The sequence below is a fragment of the Panthera onca genome, chromosome D4, assembly GCF_046562875.1.
Source record: "Panthera onca isolate mPanOnc1 chromosome D4, mPanOnc1 haplotype 2, whole genome shotgun sequence".
Classification (NCBI taxonomy): Eukaryota; Metazoa; Chordata; class Mammalia; order Carnivora; family Felidae; genus Panthera; species Panthera onca.
This window is the reverse complement of record NC_138351.1, coordinates 66,922,923-66,942,979: the sequence shown is the minus strand read 5'-3', so window position 1 is coordinate 66,942,979 and position 20,057 is coordinate 66,922,923. Positions and strand designations below refer to the sequence as shown.

The 20,057-nt window shown below is 36.8% G+C and overlaps 2 protein-coding genes across 5 annotated transcripts in view; one reads left to right on the top strand and one right to left on the bottom strand.

Annotated features, from left to right (window-relative positions):
* The window catches only part of ABCA1 (ATP binding cassette subfamily A member 1), a 133,462-nt gene extending 129,473 nt beyond the window's left edge, over positions 1-3,989 (top strand). For all 3 annotated transcript variants that reach the window (XM_078436624.2, XM_078436623.2, XM_078436625.2), the window contains exon 50: positions 553-3,989. In XM_078436624.2, the coding sequence (XP_078292750.1) occupies positions 553-693 (141 nt within the window). In that variant the 3' untranslated portion in view covers positions 694-3,989. The remainder of the gene's footprint in view (positions 1-552) is intronic.
* Positions 3,990-4,096: 107 nt separating this feature from the next.
* LOC132663124 (protein NipSnap homolog 3A) lies at positions 4,097-19,763 on the bottom strand. Of its 2 annotated transcripts, XR_009602921.3 has the most exons (7): positions 19,582-19,763; positions 16,478-16,688; positions 14,791-14,946; positions 12,961-13,110; positions 8,027-8,113; positions 7,761-7,934; positions 4,097-6,230 (listed from the first exon to the last, which is right to left on the bottom strand). XR_009602921.3 is itself a non-coding variant. In XM_060609137.3 (6 exons), the coding sequence occupies exons 1-6, from the start codon at positions 19,639-19,641 to the stop codon at positions 7,858-7,860; spliced, it is 741 nt and encodes a 246-aa protein (XP_060465120.1). In that variant the 5' UTR covers positions 19,642-19,763; the 3' UTR covers positions 6,917-7,857. The 2 variants fall into 2 exon arrangements, 1 of the variants encoding a protein (XP_060465120.1); XM_060609137.3 differs by lacking the exon at positions 4,097-6,230 and having other exon boundaries at positions 6,917-7,934.
* Between the last annotated feature and the right edge of the window lie 294 nt (positions 19,764-20,057).

The following is a 20,057-nucleotide window of genomic DNA, read 5'->3' as shown; positions in this document are numbered from 1 at the left end:
GGTGCCTTATCCCATTTAAATTAGATAACATCAGGGGCTCCTTGGTGGCTCATCTTGGGTCAGGTCATGATCTCTTGGTTGTGAGATCGAGCCCCATGTTGGGCTCTGCACTGGGCCTGGAGCCTGCTTAAGATTCTCTCTACCTCTGCTCCTTCTCTTCTCTCTCGTAAATAATGAATAAATGAATAAATGGGTGAATAAATATTGAATGGATACATATTTAGGTTAGGTAACTTCAGGTACCAGATTCTGGCACTTAGTACCTATTTAGTAAATGTTAGTTTTTGTCTCTCTTTCCTTTTTAATCTGGCTTATAAGAGTCAAAATAGATGATTGAACAGTTGGTAATTTGAGGGGCAATAGAAAAGTTTAATTTTTAAATGTTTGATCCTTTTTTTCAAGTTTCTCCTCTCCCTCACATAGTTTTCTTGTTAATCTATTTATGCAATCTTGTATTCTCCTACCCTACTTTCTACATGGTGAAAATACAACTTGAAAAAAAAAAAGAACAAGTAGAGAGGTATTTATAAAGGTCCATCTTTCTTTTGACAGGTATTTGTAAACTTTGCCAAGGACCAAAGTGATGATGACCACTTAAAGGACTTGTCATTACACAAAAACCAGACAGTAGTGGATGTTGCAGTTCTCACATCTTTTCTCCAGGATGAGAAAGTGAAAGAAAGTTATGTATGAAGAATACTGTTCATGCAGAGTGACTGAAAGAAAGGAGGAACTAGCCCTCCCTTTGCACCATGTGAAGTGTTCCAAAAGAAAGACCTGGACGTTTTTGTGGGAAGAAGTAAACTGGATACTGTACTGATACTATCTTCAATGCAATGCAATTCAATGCAATGAAAACAAAATTCCATTACAGGGGCAGTGCCTTTGTAGCCTATGTCTTGTATGGCTCTCAAGTGAAAAAGACTTGAATTTAGTTTATTACCTTATTACCTATGTGAAACTCTAGTATGGAACCCAGTGGACATATGGGTTTGAAATCACACTTTTTTTTGTTCCTTTGTATTCTCACTGGGGTTGCAACAATAATTCAAGTAATCATGGCCAGTGATTATTTATCAAACTCAAAAGGCATGTACATCTTCATTCATTAAGCCGTGCCATGCCAGGAGACTGGTTTCCCGGTGACACATCCATTGCTGGCAATGAGTGTGCCAGAGTTACTAGTGCCAAGTTGCTCAGAAAGCCTGAAGGACCATGGTGTGTCATGCACCCTTTTGCGAGAGCTGCTCTGCTTCAGAGTCTATCAGCATCGTAATCAGATGACAAAATGGTGCCATGTGTGGGAAAGGCCTGCATTGATTCCCTCTTTGATGAGCTGCTGTGGTGGCAGTAACATGCAAGTTGTGGGTGGCTCAAGACAGGTGAGACTTAGTTCCATTCTTATGTTGTCCCTTGCTTGGAGCCATGGGTCTCCGGGGGTCATTTTTCTGGGACTTTTTAAAGAAACTAAGATCCTGGAAAGAAGCCAAGAGCAGCCAAATTGTTGAGGCTGCAAGCTGCTGAGGCTAGGTCATGGGAGTAAAGAGATGGCGTGTTCAAACCTAGGGAGGCCTGTGTCCATTTGTCCTGGTTGTCTGTTAACACGGTACATTGCATCTCAAGATCTTCCTGTTTGACAGAAGTGTAGTATTATTTCTGGCCTTTTAAATTAATCTAGAATTTGAAAAGATGGAATTGTATTTTGACAAAAATCTTTGTACTTTTAACGTTATTTGGAATTTTTAATTCTGTCAGTGACTTGTGAATCCTTGGAATGGCCTCTTTGTAGAACCCGTGGCATAGAGGAATATGGCCTCACTTCACTAGCTATTTCTTATGGAAGCCTGCAGGTGTATCCTCTGACTAGTGCCTAGTGACTAGAAAATAAGGTGATGGTCAAGATCTCATGACAATACTATATTTGAGTTTAAGGTCATCATTTAAAATACTCTTAATCTCAGTTTATTAAGTATTTTTTGAGTGTATATTATTGCTGAATTGAGTATGTATGTATGTATGTATGGATTGGGTGGGGAGAAATTAAGTCTCAGTAGATAATCCCTGTGCCATGTTATTCAGCTAACAGGTTTACAAATAATAGGTTGTTTTGTTGTTGTGGGAGCCCAGTGAAGGAATACTGGGCAGCTTTTTTTTTTTTTTTTTTAAATAGCAACAGTGCAAAAGCCAAAAAAGTTTAACTGTCATAAGGGTCTCAAGACTAAACAATGAGTACTTTCACAAAGAAGATCACTAGCTTCAAAACTTGAGTAACACAACTTGTGCTTAAGGCATTTAGTACCTTCAAATAATTGGATTTGAAGATCTTAGACACCCCATTCTGACAATCTCAAAATTTTCACCTCCTCAATCCTGAATCTGTTATGAAAAAAATAAAAACAGCAAATGCCCACACATGGAATATATTTCAGACATTTCCGACCCAGTCTTTTTTTTAGTCAGTAAACATTTTAAAAAACATTATTTCACTAATGCCTAATGTGATCTGCCTTAAGACAACAAAAATATGAGGGAAGTACTGTTGGGTGAAGTTCAAGCTGTCTTTCAATGTTATTACTGATTTCTTCTTTTTCTAAGATTTAAATATTAACTCTAAAGGTGTTAAGATTTCAGATCTATTTCAAATCTATATTTTTTAAAATTTATAGAAAGTTATCACATAACTTGTTTGGAAAAAGAAAATGACTTAGAAATTAATGTCATTGTTTTCTAAAATGATAAACAGGTAATGAAGGCCTAGTTCCAGTAACCATTGGCATGATGAGGTGATTATATTTTGTGCTATCTCTAATAAGATTCATAGAGTAATTTATTTTCTCACTGTTTAATATTTTTAAAAATCAAACTTTTGTTAGTTTTCCCAGTTCACTATTATCATGTTCTAATTCTCTATTAAATCAGTGAATAGCTAGCTCTTGGCTTTAATTACTCTGACTTCAAGGTCACATTGAAAAAAAATCAAAAGACACTGTGAACTGTTGTGAAAAAACAAAAAAATTTCAATATAGATTTAAAAAAGATCTCTTCTGAAGCTAGGAACAATCTACAGTTACACACTGACTTTGTGGTTACATTTTAGACTATCCAGATAGTATTTTACATTTTCCTTTGTAAACCTAATCGTAGTAGAAATTTTTTACCAATTCTCTACTCAAGTAAAAATTCTATATATTCCCTGTGGAAATGTAAGTATGTGAGGTTCAAAAATTCTCAAAAGTGTTCAAAGATTGCTGCTTTTGCTTCTTTTGGACAACTTGGAAACTTTATTAACAACTGTGAATGTGAAAAATACAACAGAAAACAGTAACAAAGCCCTGTATACATTAAACATCCAGCACAGTTCATTGTTAAAAAACAGCCAAACCTCAAACTACTGTATTTCAATCTGTACTGAAAGCGTGTTGTGACTATTATATGTTGCACATCCTTCATTCACTGTAATCATTGATGAAAGGGATTTGTTTGTTTTCTTCTTGTGGTTGTATATATCAGGTAAATTTTCTTCCAAAGAGCCATGTGTCCTATGTAATAATGAACCACTTTGATACGAAGATATTAATTTGTACCCTTATAACAATTTACTAGTCATGATATAGTACTATAGTAAGATGGCTCTAATTCTCTTCAAAATTGTTGCATCCCTTTTATAGAATGTTTATATTTCCATAAGGATTAAGTTTTCTCTCTTCTTATACCCTAGGATGAAGCTATGTTTTTTTGTGCTTTTTCTTTATCATTGGCCCCTTCATTCCGAGCACTTTATGCTGTCTCTAATGGGATCTATTTTTGCACTGGAATATCTGAGAATTGCAAAACTAGACAAAAGTTTCACAACAGATTTCTAAGTTAAATCATTTTCATTAAAAGGAAAAAAAAGAAAAAAATTTTGTATGTCAATAACTTTATATGAAGTATTAAAAAAACATATTTCTATGTTGTAATGAGTCACGAAATAAAGCTGTGGCAGTTCTGCTGGTCTATGCAAATTTATTTCCATGCATCTGTAGCACCACCTACTGTTAATGCTTATAAAGCCATCAGGAGAGTAAGAAATGTCCACCTGGAGTAGAACAGGCTAAATGTCCTGTTGGAAAGAGGGGTGAGGGGACTACTTGGAAATAAAGGGTGTTTGCACTTTCATAATTTGGTTAAGATAGTAAATATTAAGTTTAAGAGGTTTTAGATAAAAGCTTAATGATTTCGAAGCTATAGAGATCTCTGAAAACACTGTGTAGCTAAACCTGTTTAATAAAAGTCTCACTGCTTTATTTGGTATAGAAGCTACAATGGCTGCCTTCAGTTGTCCTTTGCGGATTCAACTGAAAATACAAGGACAGAGCATGGCAATTGTCCTGGGCATGTGGCCTGGGGGAGTGTGCAGAAAAGTGGAAACAGTAGAGGAACATCAGAGGTGCCTTCCTTCTGTAAGAAGTGCTGTGCAATCGCAAGCCAAGGTTATGTAGGCTCTGTTGACACACATGGATATAGTTTTAATAGCTCACTAGCAAAATCTCAGAAAAGTTGTCTGCTTATCTAATGTGAAGAACGTCTGTCAAACACCCGCTGGTAGGCTGCACGGTGGAGTCATGGCCCTATGTGGGACCTCCTCAGAATGGCCGGGACAACAGGTAGTGAGCGGTCCTTTGCTAAGGTGCACATCTGGCTGTGTGCAGAGGAGGGTCTTGGTCGGTTTGTGACGGAGCCTTCTAGACCACTCAACCTCTGCGTCACAGCTCTGTCTTTCCCTCTTAATGTTCACATTACCACAACTTAAGTGAAATGCTAGAAAACAGTTTCTTTGTGGAAAATGACCACTGAGGGAGAGAAGAAAACTGAAAAACGAAAAGGCAAGTAACTTAGATAATGTAAGTTACCCGTGGGTCTTGAGGAAAATCTTCTATATAGAGAAAAGCCTAAATACTTGAAGGTTCAAAAAAACCTCGGAACCTTTAAAATGTTAATGCATATATTACATATGAAAAAGTATAAGAAAATTAGCTTTTTCTAGTGTTTTACTGTGTTGTCAGACACTTAATGTAATCCTCAATTACCTGTCTGCCCTATGGGGTAAGCAATACCATTTGATATATGGGGAAATTGTGTGGCTCAGTGGATAAATAACTTGTTTAGACCACTATCGAAATGGCAGTTCTTTCTGGTGAGGTGGTGTATCAGTTAAGATTGCCCTCATAAAATTAGTCTGGAATCGTAATTTAACAAATATTTATTAAACTCTGTTGTGCACCATATACCTTTCTAGGTTCTGGGGATGCAATGTTGAAGACAGAGTTCCTGCTCTAATGAACTAAAATTTCAGTGGAGAAATTATATTCGCATTCACAATGGATATGTAGACAAATACAATAAATTCAGACCATAGTAAGTGCTAAGAAGAAAATAAGCCATGGCAATGAGATAACGATGGAGAGGCAGCCATCTGAAGAGTGACATTTAAGCTCATATCTCATAAAATAAGCAGGAGCCAACATTTGAAGGTGGGCAGAGAACCTTCCTGGAAGAAGGAACACCTGGTGACAAAGGCCCCAGGTGGGAAAAAACTTGGCAAGTTGGGGAAGGAGGGAGAGAATTCCAATGTCTCCGGACTGGTAGAAGGGGCAGAAACCAGAACCTATAGGGCCTAGCAGGCCATGGTAAGGTATCTGGATTTTATTATTAGTGCAATGAGAAGCCACTGGAGAGTTTTAAACAAGGTAATGGTTTGATCTAATCGCTGTTCAGAAAAAAAGGTGGTTGTATGGGGAGAAAGGACAGTAGGGAGGCAAAGCGATATTGGGAGGAATAGGAATGTTCAGGATCTCTTTTACTGACAGAGCCAAAGGCACTGTTGACAAGATCCATGTGGGGGTTGAGGGAGAGAGAGCTATTAAGGTTTGTGACCCAAACTAAGTAGGTGGTTGTGTTAAAATATGGCTGCTATTTCAGTCTGGTGCTCAGGAACAATGATGGGAAAGAAGGTAAAAATGTGTGAAACATCAGCACAGCACATGTATGGTATTTAAGCCTTGGGACTGACCTATAAAGAAAATGAAGACAAAATACTCCTGTGCTCTGACATCCTTCCCATATTTAGAGAGAAGCCAGCAAAGGAACAGGGGCTGGCCAGTGAGGAGGAAAATCTGAGTATGATGCCATATATCGAAGCTCAGAATCCAGTGTTTCAGGAAGGCGAAGGTGGTCAGTTGTGTCCAACACTGCAGAGAAGAGGAGCAAGGTAAAGGCAGAGAAAAAGATTTTGGTAAGACAAGGTCTTTGGTGACCTTCTGAAGAGTCATTTCAGTATATTGACAAGGGTCAAGTTGAGGGAAGAACAAGAAGTGAAGAGGGTGAATATACATAACTACGGAGAGCTCTGCTTTAACCGGAAGCAGAAAACATGACAACAGCCAGATCACAAGCTTTTATTTGCATTCCTGTTAATTGTATAGGCTGCACCTGAACACCATGTCACCTTTCCTTTCAATTTTTTGGTTTTAATCCTTTAGACATTTCTTCTATCAAGAGGCTTACAACACTTGTTTTGTAAATTTCCCTTAAGACAGCTAATTCATGATTTACTATTTTATATTCACAATATGTTTTAGAAGCAACATAGCTCTAAATATTAGACTATCAAGAGAGTTTGGAAGTACCAAACCTAGTTTTAGAATGCAGATGCACTCAACTAAAATGGAAATTAAAGGTGCTTTAAGGAAAACTCTAGCCTATCTGTGGTGGTACTGAAAACTTTCTTTCTGGGACTATTACCATGCTATTTTCTTGATGTAAATTAACATTTACAATAAAGTTGTTAAATTATTACTCTGTCACTACCCTATAGCGACATTATAAAAGCTCTAGAGAAGATAATACAAATACAAAACACAAATAAAACCCTGCAGAATGGATATGTAGGCTTTTATTCAGGCAACCATTCCCATAACCATAAAGATCTCTTTGAAACAGAACTGTCCCAACTATCTTAGTTAGTGATCGAAAATGAACAAAAATTAACTATAAAAGAACACATTTCGGCACATAAAACAAGTCTTCTGAAGTTTTTTAACACTGAGACCTAATTACATTATATTCCAAGTTAGAGTGACTCATAATTAATGTGAAAACTGTAATTAATAAAAATGACATAGTGACATTACTTGGTCAAAGTAAAGAAACATGTTTGACCTTAGATTCTTAGGAATCCCATGTGATCACAAAATAAACACTACTGGGCAAAAAAGATTTTAAAGTTCAAAAAAACAGACATGATGAAAAGATATTATATACAAATAATTTAAAAATATCAGCCACAGAAATGTAAAATCATCACTTGAATTTTTTTTTAGATGGGATTATGTGGGTGACTTTTATTTTTTTTCAAAGTAACTTTTATTTTATTTTTAATATGAAATTTATTGTCAAATTGGTTTCCATACAATACCCAGTGCTCATCCCAACAGGTGCCCTCCTCAATACCCATCACCTACCCTCCCCCTCCCTCCCACCCTCCATCACTTGAATTTAACAAAGTGCTATAAAAGCAGAGTCTGGTTGTCAAAATAGATTACAAGGGATATTCCGAAACAAATGAAAAATCAAAATCCTCAAGTAGTGGCAAGTATTTCTAATGTGTAACAGACACAGAAATGCCAAGGGGAAAATGAACTATTTCCTCAAGTGGAAAGGAAAAGATGAAGGAGGTAGAGGTGGCTTTAAAAGTGCAGAGACCTAGCAAATTCACTTACCATCTTCCAAATAAAAGAATCTCTTGGGAGAATTTAAGCACCATTAGCAGACACATCTTATAGCAGTTAATGCAATGCTTTGTTTTTCAGTGGAAAACTATTTCAAAGGTGAAAATGATGTAGGAAGCAGAAGCATATTCTGTTGAGACACGAGGTAATTGACACTCTCCCGAACTGCAAAAAAGCATTTCATAAGAAGGCATATAAAGTTATTGACTAAATGAGATTTGTTGTACGAATAATTCATGCCTAGTGAAATAGCTTACCAGCTGCCACAACTCTGGGATCCTCATGAGACTGATGTCTCCCAGCTGCACGACTGTCTGCACTCTCATTCCACCAAAGAACATGAACTGCAGAAATAACCAAAAATAGATTCTAAAGACCATGGCGTTACTACAAGTAAGAAATACAAAAAATTAATCAGAAACATTAAGTCTTATTCATGGTGAATATCAAAAAGGTAAAATTAAGTATGTTAGTAAGATTTCGGAGGGGTCAGGGATTTGGGAGAGAAATTGATAAATCAATCAAACTTTTAAAGTTTTATAGTTGAAAAACAGATAGCTGGAGAGAAAAAGTAAGTAACAGCACTAAAAGACACAATCAAGGCTGGACCCAAGTTTTATGATGTCCTACTATGTTCTATTTTTATTAAAAAAAAAAAAGCAAGATTATAACAAAAATGTTCATTACTAAAAATGTGGATGATATAAAAAAATTAAAAGCATAATTTGGGAGTGCTTGGGTAGCTCAGTTGCTTGAGTGTCTGACTCTTGATTTCAGCTTAGGTCATGATCTTATAGTCGTGAGAGAGCCCCACGTTGGGCTCTGTGCTGAGGGTGAGCCTGCTTAAGATTCTCCCTCCCTCTCTCTCTCTCACACTCTCTATCCCTCTCCCCCACTCCCTTGTGCTCTCTTTCTCTCTCTCTCCCTAAACTAAAATTTAAAAAATGAATAAATAAAAGTAGCATAATTTTAACTACTTAGAGAAAACCTCTATTAATATTTAGTGTATTTCTTTAAAAAATTAGTAAAATGAAATTAGTAAAATGTATACTATGCTTAGGAATATTTTTAAAAATCAACAGTGTGTATTTTCCATGGTAGTAACCTTAATTTTTAATGGCTCTGTGAATGCCTCCTTGTGGCAACTTTTTTTATCCCAATACCTTATTGCTAATTATTTACATTATTCAAAATATTTCAGGATTCTACAGAATACTGATATGACTAAATGTAATACACATTAGCTGTACAGATTTTAGAAAATGGAGATAAAAAGGAAGCAGGAATCATTTCTAATTCTACCACCCTAAAATAACCACTTTTCTATTTTGGTGTATCTCTTTCCATATACACATAGGGTCATACCACACTGTTTCCAGTGTTTCCTTATTGTAAGTAATGCGGCCATAGACTGAGAGCAGCAGCTACATGTAGATCTATAATAACAATGTCAAAGACAACTACTACTAACATTTATTGGGTGCTTACTATATGCCAGGCCTCATTCTAAGAGTACTGCATGTATTAACTCATTTAATTTTGACAATACTCTTAGGTTATGATTATTATTTTATTGATGAGCAATGTAAGGCACCATAAGGTTAAGTAACTCATGCTAAGTCACAAAGACAGTAAGTGGTGAAGCTGGGATTCAAACCCAGGCAGTCTGGATCTGATTATTTCCTCAATATAAACTCCTTAAATTTAAACTGAGAGAACCAAAGAGTATTTTATATATAATTCTACATGTATAGTGTACATACTGTAACTGTCCTCCAGAAATTATGTCCTGAGTACTCCGCATATTACTCTTTCTCTGCTGTTCTGAGAATGAATTTAAGATTAAAAACTGGGCACACATGTTTTCAGTAGTTTTTTCTTATAAAAGTTATATATGCCCACTATAAAAAAAAATAGACTTAATAAACATTAACATCATCAATATCATTTACATCCTTTCAAACTTCCTTCCTATATAACCTAACACACTACACATCTATGCATGTTTCCTAGAATATTGGCAAAAATAATTTAAAAATTAAACCTTTTATCTTTATTGCCAACTTTCGGGAAATGATTAAGACAGTATGAACCCTACACAGTATATGAGTACTTACTTTTCCCAATTTATCAAATACTATATATAAGTATGTCTTTATTAGGTAAAAATGGCATCGGATTATTGTCTTAATCTGTATCTTCTTTAGTAGTCATTTGTAGGTCTACCTTTGTATAAGTCTTCATTTTTCTTTTTGCTTTTGAATTTTACTTAAGGTGCTTTGGGGCATGCAGAAAAATTGAGCCTTTTTGTTTTTATTTTTAATTCTTTTAGAGAGACAGAATGAGCAGGGGAGAGGGGCAGAGAGAGAGAAAATTTTAAGCAAGTTCCATACTCAGCACAGAGCCCAATGCAGGGCTTGATCCCAAGACCCTGGCATCATGACTTGAGCCAAAACCGAGAGTCAGAAGCTCAACCAACTGAGCTACCCAGGTGCCCCTTTTTATTTTTTTAAGTAGGCTTCATTCCCAGTGTGGAGCCCAATGTGGGACTTAAACTTACGGCCCTGAGATCAAAACCTGAGTTGAGATCAAGAGTCAGACACTCAACCAACTGAGACACCCAGGTGCCCCTGAGCCTTTTAAAAATAAAATCATCCACCCCAAAAAAACAAATAATCCAGTGAAGAAATGGGCAAAAGACATGAGTAGACACTTTTCCAAAGAAGACATCCAGATGGCTAAAAGACACATGAAAAAATGCCCAATGTCACTCATCATCAAGGAAATATAAATCAAAACCACAATGGGATACCACCTCACACATGTCAGAATGGCTAAAATTAACAACTCTGGCAACAACAGATGTTGGCGACGATATGGAGAATGGGGAACCACTCTACACTGTTGGTCGGAATGCAAACTTGTGCAGCCACTCTGGAATACAGTATTAGGAGGTTCCTCAAAAAATTAAAAATGGAACTACCCTACAACCCAGCAATTGCACTAATAGGTATTTATCTAAAGGATGCAAAAATGATGATTTAAAGGAGCACATGTACCCCAATGTTTATAGCATTACTACTGACAATAGCCGAAGTATGGAAAGAGCCCAAATGTCCATTGACTGATGAATGGATAAAAATATATGGTGTGTATATATATATTATTTTTTTTTTCCAATGGAATATTACTTGGTGATCAAAAAGAATGAAATCTTGCCACTTGCAACAACATGGATGGAACTAGAATGTATTATGCTAAGCAAAATAAGTCAGGGAAAGACAAATATTAGATGATTTCACTCATGTGGAATTTAAGATAAAAACAGATGAACATAAAGTAAGGGAAGCAAAAATAATATAAAAACAGAAGGAGACAAACCAAAAGAGACTCCTAAATACAGAGAACAAACAAAGTTGTTGGGTGGGGGGGAAGGGCTAAAGGGGTGAGGGGCATTAAGGAAGACACTGGTTGGGATGAGCACTGGGTGTTATATGTAAGTGATGAATCACTAAATTCTATTCTTGAAAAAATACACATTTTTTTGATTAAAAAATAAAATCATCAATTGATTTTTTTCTTTTACTGTTTCTTTGTTTTTTGGCTTAGAAATACAGTTCTCATCCATATCATTAAATACATTTATATTTTACTTTAGTAATTCTATGACTTCTTTCTGTCTACACTGAAATCTATAATCCATTTTAAGTCTAGTTTAGTATATGGTGTGAGCTAGACATCTAGTAATTTTCATAATTTTCTCTTCATATATTTTCCAACCAAAATATCTTTTTCTGTGTATTCTGATTATTTTCACAGGATATATTACTAGAAGTTAAATTTCTGGGTAAAGATCAGAAGGTCAGCTTTGAATATGTTAGGTTTGAGATGTCCATTGGACATTCAAGTGAGGAAGATGAGGAGGCAAATGGATATAATGAGTCTTTCAAATATTTTACTAGCTATTCTTAGTTTTTATCCTTCCAGATGAACTTTACATACATTTTTAAGAGTTTGCCACAAAACACTCTCTGAAATTCTGACTGTAATAACTTTCAACTTTAAAAGTTAAATGCTCCAAACAGATGTTTCAAAATCAGTTGAGGGGATGCCTGCCTGGCTCAGTGGGAAGAACATGCAATTATTGATCTTGGTGTTGTGAGTTTGAGGCCCAAACTAGGTGTAGAGATTACTTAAGTAAACTTTAAAAATGAATGAATGAATAAATAATTAATACAGGTATGTATATTTATCTGTATGCTATGTATATCTGCAATGAAGTGTTTAGGAGGTCATTTATTTTAAGTTTGTTTATTTTGAGAGAGAGGGAGTACATGTGTGCATGAGTGAGTCAGGGAGGGGCAGAGAGAGAGAGAGGGGGAGACAGAATCCCAAGCAGGCTCCACTTAGTGCAGAGCCTGACACAGGGCTCGATTCCACGACCATGAGATCATGACCTGAGCCAATATCAAGAGTTGTACACTTAACCAACTGAGCCATCCAGGCACCCCAATGCATATGCATTATTTGTAGCATGTATATATATATCAAATAACATTTTGATCTTACTCCTATGTCATTCACATATACATATATATATATATATATATGAATGTGTGTAGATACTTACTTGTGTGTGTACGTATATATATATATGTGTGTATGTATATATATATATATGTATGTGTGTATATATACACACACACACAAATGACCTATATAGACCAAAATACTAACAGCATTATCTCTAAGTAGTGGGAAATGCTTTCCCCACTTTAGGGTATGTCCATGTATTTAGTATGTGTGAAAGTATGTATTACTTTTTCATTCAAGGACAATCTTCCTACCCCAAGAAATGTTATTTTAAAAAGCCAACAAAAGTAAACTTAGAGGAAAAAAAAGATGAAAGAACAAATATATTCCTGAGGCTCTTTGCAGTTTTTCAGCATTCTGATGTGTCATGGAAAATAGTAATTCAACATTTGAAAAACACTTCATGAAGTGTTAACATTCTAAACAAAGAGGATAAAAAACAGGTTTTTTTCAACGTTTAAAATTACAGAAATCCTAAAACTCTGGCAATAAAAATTTAAATATATGCTATAATGAAGAAAAGAGACAAACTGACCCAAGAAATTTAGTAGATCACCAATATACTTTGCAATTTCACAGAAGAAATAGACAACTGTACCTCTGTTGAGTGCTCCATATTCTGTGTGGAAAACTCCGACTAGTTTTGAGTAGCCTAGATCCACATGGGCGTTAAGTGCCCTTCTAAATGCGTCACCCCACAGAGCTGGCCCACCTGGTTTCATCTGAAAAATAACCAGCTCATAGACTCCTAGAATAGGGAGGAAAAGCGATTATTTTACAAAAGATATTCAGGAAATTTCTAATCAGGTTAGTCTGGTTCAACTGGAAGGCTAATCTGCGTACACAGATTTGGAGGATCACACAACTGTACACATGAATTGTGGCATTATTTTTCCTTGCTTTTATGTTTAGCAGGTCCTTGTCCAAGTTTAAGGATCAGTTGTTAAGCTTATACAGAAAGACAAAAATGGGAGCACGCCTGGATGGCTCAGTCGGTTAAGCACAGGACTTCAGTTCAGGTCATGATCTCACAGTCGTGAGTTCGAGCCCCGTGTCAGGCTCTGTGCTGACAGCTCAGAGCTTGGAGCCTGCTTTGGATTTTGTGTCTCCCTCTCTTTCTGACCCTCCACCACTTGAATTCTGTCTCTCTCTCACCCTCTCTCAAAAATAAATAAACATTAAAAAAAAAAAGACAAAATTGGGAAGATATATTAAGCTATTATCTGAAATACTGTTATAAATTTTGTCAATAAAATATTGAAAATTTACATTAGGATTAGGTTTCTGAGCTGCCTGAATCTGCACTTTTAGGTAAGAAATGAATTAGAAAAGACTTCTCTGATCTCCTGTATTTCCTCTTCTTTCTAATTTTAAGAGGTAATACTTTTTTGTTTATATAACTTCCCCCTATATGATTCCATTTCTAATAGGAACAAACGATGGAGCCAGTCTTGTCTGAGTTTTTGAGTGTTAGGAAAAAAATACAAAACTGAACGAGATGATTTTATTGTTCCTAAATAGCCAGATAAACATCTGAAAAGCATTCTACCTTCTGGTCAGAGGTAAGGTGCAGGTAAAGAAAAAGGAACTAGGGACAAGTAGCTTTGAGAAGAAAAAGGAATAAAAGTACAAAGTTACTAAAGAGTTATGAACAGCAGAGGAAGAAAACCAAGATTTGACACTGTCCAAGAAGCCACTTAAGTTCATTTAGATAGTGCTGAAAGCCTGTGAGGAGGTCTAGGTGGATTAGGATCCAAACAAGACTTTTCAAATCTCGGATAATCTAAAATATACTACAAAGTTGGGAATAATGGAGGAAATAAAATAAAATTCAATTAGTTAATGCTCTTTAAAAAGCTGACCTTTGTTTAAAACTATGTTAAATATTTCCTTAAGTGAGCAAGAAAGTGAAATCAGCAAGAAGAGAAATCTTTAGTAATTATTTTCAAAATGAGAAAAGGAAAACAAAAATGTTAAACTACAGTAATACAGCTTAACAGTTTAAGTCCCCTAAAAGTCTTATAAGCAAAAATATCCTTAATATTTTAAGATTAACCGTAATTTGTGTGTATAAAAAAAAAAAAAAAAAACAACTATGACAAAATTTCATACCTTATCTTTCACTTGCCGGAACATGTTTTCTCTGCTTCCAGCCCCCAACTTTTCAAACTTTACTCCCTATTCAACTTTTTATACTCATACCTCAACTTTAAGGGCTCTTCCAAATTGGGGGGAAAAAAACCAACTTCATTATTCAATGTTCATTGTTTTAATAAGCAACGAGTTAAAATTCATTTTTATCTCTATAATATATTCCTATATAAAACACAGGGGATTATTTTTCCCTATGGAAGTGTAGTTTTTATAGCTTGAAATCTGTAGTATTTTCTCCATCAAAATTCAAAGTAACTAAGAGGGAAGGACTTACCTTCTTTTGCAGGCTTTTCTAATTTGCACCATGGTACCAGGTAAGTAATCTCAAACTCTTGTTCATCTATGAGAGCCAGATTTGGAATGAGAAATTGTTGCCAATCTTTATTTTTGGCCAGGGCTTTCCGAACTTCAGTTCGGTGAGCAAAATTATCTATGGGAAGAAAAGGAGTAATAAAAGTAAAAATTTATTTAAAATCACCTATACCTTTTTTTTTTTTTTTTTTTGGATTTCATTCAATTCAGCAAATGTTCACTGAGGCCACGTAAGGACACTGTTAAATCACTGGAGATACCAACATAAATAGATATGACATCTGTCCTTAAGTTTCTCATGCTCTAAAAGGGGAGTAGGAATTTAAACAACTAATGATAACATCATATGGTGGGGTTTATAAACTATTCTCTAGTAGGTAGTTGTGTGACTTAGGTTAAGTTATCAAATCTTTCTGTGCCTGTTTCTTACTCTGTGAAATGTGAATAATGATATAGTATCTCCCTCCAGGGTTTCTGTGCAGGTTAAATGAATTACTATACGAAAGGTGCTTTGAGCAGTGTTTGACACCTGGATAGCACTCAATAGATATTAATTATTCTTATTGTTTGAGACATTTAAACTATAGTGCCAGTTTAGAGAAAGACTATTATTTTTTGGTGGTAGTGGTGATGGTGGTGGTGGTGGTGGTGTGTGCTCAGGTCAAGGTACACTCTGTATTAAATTTAACATAAATAAAAGGAATACGTGCTTTTTTAGCATCTTCTTTGAATAGCTTCCAAAGAAATCGTGCTGATTCTCTTTCTTATGATCACCATTCTTTTTACCCAGTATTTATTTCTCTTACGTTTGTTACTCAAATATTTACTAACATTTAGGCCTAGTATTATATTTACTTTTAGGGCCTCAGTAAGACTAATGGTAAGAAGTTTTTCTATGGTTTATGCAGGGCATCTTAAGAGCTTAAGTGAGTTATATCAGGACCTGACTGGTGATTTTTTAAATGGACATGAGTCCACTGGTGGCATATTAAAACACAAATTGTGCTTTAATGGGATTTGTTCTATTACTGTATGGAGAACCCCTGAACTATGGCCATGTTAAATACAGAATGAACATTTTTCATATTAAAGTACTTCATGACTATTAACTTTGGACACTGATGATTAAACATTAAGTGAAGTATTGAAATTCTTTGGGTTTCATCAAGTCCTGATGTGGACTTCACAAAGATTAGACACTGGAGTAACACACATTCCGGGGATTCCTGTAACCTGTTCTTCTTTGACTATTAAATTTCAACAATAAGAAGGAATTACTCTCCCATCCTTTATGATATTAACCTACTTGGTTCTTACAACCCCTGCTATATTTTTTTCGTAACTCATCCTTACCATAAGCCATTTATAATTTTTCTGAGAACTAAAGTCTAGTTCACAATTTTATGATTTGAAATATGAGATGCCACACTTTTCCATTTATGGTAACATAAGGATTTGGGCAAAGGGTTGTTAAAGGTGTACCCCTGGGAGGAGGAATTACTGAACTCATTTTTTACTGTTGTTCCCCATTTCAAAAGTTTAATTTAACCTGTGGGTATTTATACTAATCTAGATCCAAGAGCTAAGCATCATGTAACACTTAACAGAACAAAAATCTATACTGAACCCTTCAGCTGGAAAAACCATACCATACTTCCAAATATGAAACACTTTATTCATTTTGCCTCCAAATTCTACACTCCAGGATCCAACCAATTCAGAGTGAGCTGTCCGAAGATGTATGTTTTTCTTAAGGTTTTCCAGAAACTCATTCATCTTTGAGGGCTTAAAGTAATAAGTACGAAATTCATAGAATGTTCCATCATATTGTCTTGGGCCCGTAGCAAAAGATGAGTGCACCTGAAGAAAGATAAGGCAAATTTAAATATTTTGGAAAGGCAGGGTTTATAATACTGTTACAACCAAATCTGAATCTAGAAACAAGGGATACTCATTAGACTCATAATTCATATTTGTACCACTGTTGTCATCTGTCCTTAGACATCTGTTTAGAGAGATGTCAATACAGACAACTACTCTTTTTTTTTTTTTTTCAGACAACTACTCTTAAGTATGCTGAATATATAGCTACTGTTTCTTAGCAGGGATCTACTGTTAGCCACTTTTTCATGAATTTTATCGTAAGAAGGCACTGAAGTCTTAATAAAAGTCCTTTACTCAAGAACTACAATTAGGATTCTAATAAACTTGCAAATGTCTTACCCTATTTAGCCAATATTCTGTTTTCAGTCAATACTATATGTTATACTACTATATATTACTATAACTATACAGTTATGCAATTAAATAACTATAAAATATGCAGGTGTTATGGAAGGTGAAATGGAAATGTCTTAGCAAAAAACCCTTTTTTAGGTTTTTCTTAAAAATAAAAAATGCTATTCAGGTCAAAGTATTTATCACATCTAATGACGTAGATCCCTGGTAAGGACAGGAATGGACTCTGATGCTAAAGGAAGCTATAATCTATCCATGGGTTATATATGCATTATACTATACTATAACCACATTATACTATGGTGGTAGACTGTATGAATGCTATAAAGGAAAAATCAATGAGTTAGAATTGTCCGAATCACTATTAGGTTTAATTATAGATGCAATGTGAAGAAGGGCAATTAATCCATCCAATTATACCAGATTGACAAAAATATCTTTTAAGAACCACTAAGTTCTTTTTGCATTAGTTATATGCTATCTATATAAATTTTTCTTCTAAATTAGTCCTCTAAGTCTAAATGACCTTAGCTAGGACATGCAGAGATTATCTTCCGTATATGTATTTATGTGTATGCATACACATGCACATACATTATGATGGTATTTGCATTTACAAATCTTTCTTACTATAGGTTTGGCTATCATGTCCCAATTTTATAAAACTTATTAATAAGAATTATCTATTAAAAGTAGTGGTACACGAGTGCCTGGCTGGCTCAGTCAGTAGAACATGTGACTCTCAATCTTAGGATCATGAGTTCAAGTCCCACTTTGGGCATGGAGCCTACTTTATAAATAAATTAAGTAAAGAAATAAAGTTTTGGTACAGAGTTATGGACTAATTTTGGGCTTTTTTTGACTCCCTGATATGCCAAATGAAACTAGTAGGCTTCTTTATCTGACATAATTTAGGTTAAAACACACAATTTTTAAATATATTTTGTGTATAAAGTCATAATTATATACTTGAGTTCATTCCATTCATGTCCCCTATGATTTCTGTTCCTATTGCCCAAGTATCTAAGCTTACTTGGAAAGCAAGTATTCCCACCAAAAACAATTGCAGATACTTCTATTTTTGCTGGACATGCTTGTGTTATTTTAATCAAATTTTAATGAAAGAATGTTATGCAAATAAACAACTGACTAGTGCTATAGTTTAAAAAGTAGTATAAATAAAATATATTAGAAAACGGAACCGTTAGGTATTTATAACAATTGCTTTTATGTTATTTTTCAGAGAATTTGTATTTGGAAACAAATATGTGGTCAAAGGCACATAGTTTTATTATTTTTCAAATAAGAAACAATTAGAGGAAAAGCCCAGGGAAAGGTAACAGCAGTGAGGTAAGCGTGTGTGCTTGTGGGGAGGTGATTTTTGTCAAAGGGCAGAAACTACAATTATTTATGGGGTAGGATTCATAAGTGTTCCAGGCTCCCTTATCTTCAGGTTAGGGCTCATTTTCAGCAGCACTTACATTCAATTAAAAGAGAACACTTGGCTGACATCTAATAAAGTCACAGTCCAGAATAATAAAGTCACAGTCCAGAATAAAGTTGTAAGGAATAACTTTTGGCCCTGCCCCAGAAAAGTGTGGATCAGAAGGATAAACACTATTGCTAATCTTGGGTGAATGGGCCATTACTGGTTCTTCTTCAGTCTTCACCAGAAAGTCAGTCTCTAGAGTAGATTAATTCCCTTCCTATGTACCTTTCGAGAAAGAAGTACAAGCCTAAATATCCAAAGGAAAAAAACACTGTAGACTGACAGATAGGCGGGTTCCCAACAGTTAAGGCTGAATCACAAAAATCTGTTGTGCACATTTCTCATTCAAGGGTAAATGAGGCTGTTACCGTATCTGCTCTGAGGTTCCTAACCCTGCCTGCCTCGGACACGACCCACAGGAAACAGGGGGAGGCTGGGCTGGATGCTCCACGACCCGCACCCTGGGCCTTCTCTTCCAGGTTCTCTGCAAAAAGCTCGCTGTGTACACTTCGTTTTAAACAAGGGAGGTCACTTCGGTCGCCAACTACTAGTTGACCTATTTCTCCTCTACCTTTCGTCGGGGGGGGGGGGGGGCGGGGAGGGCGGTGGCTTGTCAAACGGTAAATAGAAAAGGCTCGATCAGCGGGCACCGGCCTCAACGTGGCGACCGCAGGGGGCTGGGCGGCAAGAACGAAGCAGCGGGAGCTTCAAGGGTGTCCTCAGGGACGCCCGGCACGTAGGCCAGAAAAATCCCATTCGCTGCTGCTCGCGAAACGGCCTGGAGGCGATACTGACCAGCGGACCCTCCCTGAACTGCGCCTCCATGTTCCCGCGAGTCCCGTGACCCCACTTCCGGTTCTCAAACATGCACTAGAACAATTTGGGGCGGGAACCGACTGGGCCATTGCGCGACGCTCGTAAGTCTGGGAGCGCAGCCGGGAAGCGCTTGCGCGGGACCTCGAGCTCCTCGCTGACGTCCCTCCCCTCCCCCAAGGCACGGCGTGGGCACGTCTCCGCGGCCGGTACCTGAGGCGCGAGCGTCCGCGCAGCCAGAGCTCTAGTCAGGCCGCTTCGGAGGACGAGCATGGCGCGGCTGCGAGCGCTGGGAGGGCCAGCCAGCCAGTATTCTGTCTTCGGTTCCTCCTGGTAGGGCTAACCCGCCTGGAAAAGAGCAGCGACCGAGCTACTGGCGGACGCAGGCTGGGGCGGGACTCCTCGGCGGCAGCTCCGCCTCTGGTGCCGGGAGGCGCGGCGGCACCGCCCGGTTGGCTGGCGTCGTCCGTGGGCGTCACGTTCGGGCCCCTGCCCCCTCCGGCCCAACGTTTGTTTCCTCAGACGTTCTCACCCAAACGTCAGAGGGGCGTTAGGATTAGCTGAACGCGGAGAGCGTTCCTGTGCCACCTTTCTGAGCCCATCAGCTAGTCTCCACGCGCGGTTACGCACAGTTCTTAAAGTTCGTGCGCAGAATGTGAGTTTGTCCTTTGAGAAGGAAGTATGATGCG